The sequence below is a fragment of the Suncus etruscus genome, chromosome 8 (assembly GCF_024139225.1).
Source record: "Suncus etruscus isolate mSunEtr1 chromosome 8, mSunEtr1.pri.cur, whole genome shotgun sequence".
Lineage (NCBI taxonomy): Eukaryota > Metazoa > Chordata > Mammalia > Eulipotyphla > Soricidae > Suncus > Suncus etruscus.
In genome coordinates, this window is record NC_064855.1 from 85,460,188 (window position 1) to 85,466,994 (window position 6,807).

General features: G+C 34.9%; 1 protein-coding gene across 1 annotated transcript; it reads right to left on the reverse strand.

Annotated features, from left to right (window-relative positions):
* Positions 1-3,474: 3,474 nt before the first annotated feature.
* LOC126016350 (peptidyl-prolyl cis-trans isomerase G-like) lies at positions 3,475-6,322 on the reverse strand. Its single transcript, XM_049778931.1, is given in 6 exon segments — positions 3,475-4,186; positions 4,375-5,226; positions 5,291-5,748; positions 5,751-5,830; positions 5,832-6,142; positions 6,145-6,322. Coding segments are annotated over 6 exon segments (2,232 nt in total). The 5' UTR covers positions 6,184-6,322; the 3' UTR covers positions 3,475-3,694.
* Between the last annotated feature and the right edge of the window lie 485 nt (positions 6,323-6,807).

The following is a 6,807-nucleotide window of genomic DNA, read 5'->3' on the forward strand; positions in this document are numbered from 1 at the left end:
TTTCAATATTAATAAATGATGGCTCAAAATTGCACTTATACATAATTAAAAAGTGGTAATTATTTTGCCTTTATATAACATATAGAAACTATATTATTATTTTTAGCTAACTGCTAAAATGAGTGACTTTTTTTTTTAAATTTTGAGCCAGAACAGTGTCCTGGGCTTTTTTCTGGTTCTATGTTTAGGAATACTGGCATTGAACTGTATAGGGTGCCAGAGATTAAACCTCGGTCAGTTACTTGCAAAATAATCTTTCCATACTCTGTACTATTTCTCCAGTACTAATCCTCATACTTCATACTATATCTCCAGTCCCTAAATAGGTTTTATTGTTATGATAGTTCTCATCATAGTTATTTGTTAATTATTTATTTTGTCTCTCACTGTTATTATTTGTTAATTATTTATTTTGTCTCTCACTGTTACAGAGTAAAGTAAAATTATCTAGTATTTATTCTTCTCCGTCAGTCATATTATATTTAATGTGATGCTCTCTAACACCTTGAATAAGGAAAAATATATTCTAGTCTTACAGCAGCATGCACAGCATTAATAAAATTATGTCCTAAGATGAAATAAATCAATAACATTGAGTGCACATTTTTGAGGATGCTGCTTATATAATTGTGTTTGTGAGAGAGGGAGTACTGTGTTATTCTAATAAAATAGCTTTTTTTTACCCTGAATCATGAACAACAGTTTGAAAACAATTGTTGGATATGAAGAAATGTAAGAAATAAATCAGTTTACCTAGAGAAGTAATAGTCCAAGGAGAGAGACTGAAAGGTGTTATTTAAGGGCTCTCAATTTCTATATTTCTTTGCCTGTGCTAGCAGATAACAACAGTGGGTAGGTCCTTGTAGTCACTCATTTGTCCTGCCACTTCTCCAGGAGGAAGACAATCCACAGAGACTTTGCATTAGCTTCCACTTCCTTTCTGCATCTCCTGTTTTGAAATGCAAAGACCCACTTTGGCTTGATTAGCATTAGATAGGTATTAGCCTCTTATCTATTCTTCCTCCCCTGTTGATTCCCCTTGAACATCCTTTGATGAGGACAGCCAAGTCTCTTAGGTTATGACTCCTTAAGTCTGCTGACCTCTTCATGCTTTTCTCTTTTATGTCTGTCCTGTTTTATTAATCCTCAGAGCACCCCTGATTCAATTGGTGATCCCTGGCAAAAACTTTTTCAAAAACATTTGACTCGTGGGACTCACAGAGAAAGTATAATATGTAGGTATTTGTCTTATATGAGACCAAACCAAATTCTGTCCCCAGCACCCCATATGATCTGAAACAAATCTGGAGTGATCCTTGAATGCAGAAAGAGAAATACCTGAAAACAAAACAACACAAAACAAAATGAAACAAAAAAAATCATTTAAATAAAAGACAAAAATAAGTTTTCCTGTGGGAGCAGTACAAGTGACAAATATTGGATATCACAGCCATAAATACAAAAGATACCATTTCAGCTTACTGTATATACTGTGATAACTTTAGTTCCAGGAAAAATTTGGAATATAAATAAAAGAGTAACTGTGATATTTGTGTATTTATGAGAACATTCATACAAGTTTATCGTGTGAGAATAATTGTAATTACAGAGATAAATAAAATTAGTGCATAGTAAATATCTTTTATTCTCAGTGACTTTAATTATTATTTACATTTATATTTACTTCTAAAAAATCCTATGTTAAAATTACTGATTTATTAAATTTTACAATAGATTTTTGGGGGATGACTAATGTGAATAAATAGATTGAGAAAACTGTCAGAGACATTAAAGTAATTAGTCAAGATTATATAAGGGATGACGTGGAAAAGCCTTATTAAAACTTATTTCAGCTGCTTCATACATATTTATTTTATAAATCCCTATGAGTTTTCTTCTAGAGAACGGTTTAATTGCAAAAGACTCACTGATAATGTCTAATGCAATCGGATTATTTACTCTCTATTTTTTGATGCTCTGTGTTGCTTCAAGTAGGATGAAACAGAAGATCATTTCATGTACAATTGTTAGACCAGACCAGAGACATGGAGACACCAGAGATAGACAGTCAAATAATATAATTTGTTAGAGCTCAGAGCTGAGGATTATTACCAAAGACACACAGTGAGTCATTTACCACACATTATATACTTTCCTTACACAAAGACTGGTAGATTCAAGTCCACATTCCTACATCATCTGAATGCATGGTGGTGGGTAGGGGAGCGGGGGGTGGGGTGGGGGTACAAATGGAAGTAGTATTAGAGTAATCCTTGTGAGTTGTTGACACATCTAATTTATGAGCTTTTCTTTCCTATTCTCATAGCCTTAAAATACATTCAGTATAAACTATTTAATCCAGTTTTTTTTACAGTACCCCACCCAAAACAATACTCAATTGCAAAGTTTGATCAACTCTGAAACTAATTCTTTCTTAAATGTTGAACATATGTATCAGCTGCTCAGAAAAGAACACATTCATAGATTTTATATTTCTACTGATGTTGAGTGCTTATACATTTTAGCAGAGGCACATCAGTATATTTGAGTATAAGTTGCTGTCCTAGACCTCACACACCTTAAGGAGCACTAATGGTGAACATACAGTACAATACATTCACATTACTTCCATAAGATCAAAAAATTCAGAACTACTAATGACATTGGGCCAGAGGTTCCAAGAAATTGGAGGCAAGTATCAATTTCTAAGCATTTTTAGAATTATAAAATGTGTTTGATATTTTCATACTAATTAGGAAACTTTAAAAGAATATCCTAGAGCAAAAGAATATAGGTCCTTTATGAAAAAGTTGTTCTTGGTTTTCTAATATCTGTAGGAATGTAAGAACAATGAAATAGTTTGATATATTTTAATCATCGCCTAAAAATAATATGTATGTATATTAGTTCTTCTTTTCTCTAGCTGCTTCAGTTCGTGGAAAAGTGTATCCTGCCTTTTCAAAACTCTCAGGCTTCTAGGTTCTTTCCTGCAAACCTTGCCACATTGCATGAGAAATGTGTGCTCTGAGGCTATATTCTTCCTCTCTAGTCAGCGAGTATTTTCATTTCACAAGACTGGTTGATGGCACATAGGAAATGCCATCAGTGACAAAGTCCCTGGGGACTCAATGTTTTAATGATAGAAGTATTTACTCACTTTCACAAAAATAAAAAATTATATCTGCACTATTTCTTTTAAGTTTGAAACTCTTTATTATATAGCTATTTTTTGTTTGAATTGTGCAGTGTTCTATGTTTATTTTAGTGAGGTTCTAATATTTAAATAGATAAATAAATAGAATAGACATAGCAAACCAAATAGTCTGGGAACATTAAGAAAATAAATAATACATATTACACAAAAATACATTTTATTTTTTATTAATTACAAGGTGCAAACAAAAATAGTAAAAATTAATTAGTGATCTTTCTATAAGGAATGAAAAAAATATTGATTTTTAAGGGTTTAGAGTGTTTTTTTTTCTCATTTCAAGTTTATTAAAACTTTAGCAGTACAAATTATCCAGGTTGCAGATTATCAAAAGATCAACTCAATAAAGTCCACATTAAAAAAAAAAAGACAAACACAAAACAACCCAAAAACAATGAAAGGAAAACAACATAAAGGAGATACATTAGCAAGTCTCTAAAACTTAACATTTGAGACAGAATGAAATAAGTTTACACAACTCACTCATCCACTTTTGTCTTCATCTGTTCCAGGGCTTGATTCATGATCAAATTTTTTATTTTTATCATGTACTTGTTCATTTTCTTGACTCTTTGATTTTTGGTTTTCTTTTTCCACTGAGGATCTGGTCTTCTCATCCTCATTTTTCAATGTGGAGCTCTTTAATTCATTGTCCTGACTTTGTTTGACTTTTGAGAATGGACTTTGATCTCTATCAGCCTTTTGCCCCCTGTTATTATTTGAGCTATTATGATCACGACTTTTTGAGTATGTTCTTTTCTCACCATCAGAATTTTCTCTTCTGTGTGAACTCTTACTTTCTTGGTTTCTGTATCTTTCTTTATTTCTGCTTTGACTCTCTTCTCTCTCTGAACTTCGCGAATCTCTCCTCCTCCTCCTCCTATCTTTACTTCTAGATCTTCCTGTTGTTGCTCTCCTTTCCCGGCTCCTAGACCTTCCTCTTCGCCTGTACTCCTGCTCTCTGTATCTATGGTACTCCTTTTTTTTTTTTTTTTTTTTTGGTGGTTTTTGGGTCACACCCGGCAGTGCTCAGGGGCTATTCCTGGCTCCATGCTCAGAAATTGCTCCTGGCAGGCACGGGGGACCATATGGGACATCGGGATTCGAACCGATGACCTTCTGCATGAAAGGCAAACGCCTTACCTCCATGCTATCTCTCCGGCCCCTTGGTACTCCTTGCTCCTGCTGCGATCTCGGTCATGGCTTCAAGATCGCACTCTTCTGCTCCTGTCCCTACTTCGGCTTCGTTCCCTTGTTCTACTATTATAACTGTGTTTGCTTTTAGTTGTATCACGTTCTCTACTCCTAGACTGGGCACGTCTATCCTTTTCTTTACTTTTGTTATGATCATGCTCGTTACCCTTTGATTCTAACTGTTTAGAGTTCTCTTTACTTCTACTCCTCTCCTGTTCTTTTCCTTTAGAATCAGATTTTTCTTTTTCTTTAATGTTCTCATGATCCCTTTCCTTACTCCTTGACCTCATCCTCTTTTCTTCATGTCTATTATGCTTTGTATCTTTTTCATTACTCTTTGATTTCTCTTTGCTCTTACTTCTACTCTTAGATTTGGCTCTTTTTTTCACCTTGTTTTTATATTTATCATCTTTTTCTGAATTTCTTCTGATGTCTCTCTCTTTGCTATCAGACTTATGGTCTTTGACTTTCTTTTCCTTTTCACTTTTTCGGTTTGGACTCTCAGACACATGCCTGTGATCAGTTATTTTTTTGTCTTTAACCCGAATTGGGCTTCTTTGATTTTCTTTTATTTCATTTAACTCACTCTTATCCCCTTTGATCCATCTTTCACCACTTGATACCCTCATCCTTTGAGCTCTTTGCATTTCTTGCCTCCAATGTGGAGGAGTTTCACTACGTCTGAAAGGATCCCTTGACCTGGATCTGGAAGGAGTTCGATAACGCCTTGGTCCTCTTCCTTTAATTTTCCTGCCAGACCTTGTAACTAAAAGTCGCCTCTGGTATAAAGCAGGCAGGGAGTTAGGTGGATTACACTCTCTGTCTCTCTCTGTCTCTGTCTCTGTCTCTGTCTCTGTCTCTGTCTCTGTCTCTCTCTCTCTCTCTCTCTCTCTCTCTCTCTCTGTTTTTTCTTTCTTTTTCATCAGCTTTAGGACTTTTTCTCATTAGGAATCTATTTTCAGGTATAGGGGGAATCTCTTCTGGACGAAGAGTAGACTGGGGCTGTGCTTCAAGATTTTCAGCCTCACTTTCACTAGATGCACTTTTCTTGCTTTTCTTTCGCTTCTTCTTTTCTTTCTTGTGTTTTCGGGAATTTTTCCTGTGTTTCTTTTTCCTCTTTTTTGATTTTTCTTCGGAAGCACTCTCAGAATCAGACGAATCTGAAGACTGAGAATCGCTTGAACTATCTGAGTCACTGGATGATGATGAGGATGAAGAGGAGGACTTGTGCCTTTTCTTTTCCTCTTTCTTTGCTTTAGATTTGGGAATTAGCTCTCCACAACTGAGTATCCGCACTTCAGCAAATGGTTTGCTAGCTGCATCTGTTTTCTGGTTTTCAATACAACTTCTTGACCAGAAATCACTTGTCCAAAAACAACATGATGCCCATCTAAATGAGGAGTTGGTTTCGTTGTTCTTTCAAAAGTCATCAGATAGAAGAATAAAAACAAAGTCAGAGAAAAACAAAGTTAGCATCTCTTCAAAAAAGCCTCCGTAAATAGATTCCCCTCCTCGTCCATTTCCTTCACTGAAGTCACCACCTTGAACCATAAAATCCTTAACAACTCTGTGAAAGAGACAACTTTTATAATGTAATGGCTTCTGAGTTGATTTTCCTGTCCCTTTTTCACCTGTACAAAGACAACGAAAGTTCTCGCATGTTTTGGGACACACATCAGAAAATAATTCAAAGACAACTCTTCCAGCTGGTTGATTATTAATGGCGATGTCAAAAAAAAAAAAAAAAAACAGCGAGGACGCTGCACCTTTATTCCCATGACTCCAGAATTTCCAGTCTTTCAATAGAGAAAAAAAATCTAGGCAAACAGATCCAATTGTCTCCTTCCTGCTCCCCGGGCCTGCCCGGCCCCCGCTTCTTCCCAGGGTCCGGGCTTGGAAGCGCTTCAAATCTACCGCCGCCAGAAAAGGCGCTCAAGCCCCACTAACCGCCTCCCGCCCCCCGCCTAGAGTGTTTTTTAAGAAAGTATTTTCAGACAACTATTGGAGCCTAAAGAAATAAAACTATATCACACCTAGAAGTTTGTTTCCTATAAGTCTGGGTGCAATTATAACAAAGCTAGTTTGAAATAAATCTTAGAATAATTAAAATGTTTTAATAATATTGTGTAAATAAAATTAAACTATAATAATTCAATTTAAAAATTTAGAGATTATAATTTATATTTAAGTTTTACTCAATTTTATCCCATTACAGCTTGGGTAACATGATTATAATAATATTAACATTTTTTATTTATTTAAATGTATTTAGTTGCATTATCCATACCAATGTCAGTAAGTCTAAGATTAATAATTAACCAGATTTTGCTAATGTGATATTTCAAATGTACTTAGCACTATTCTATTAAAGCAACATCTCAAATGTACTTATTTTATTTAGC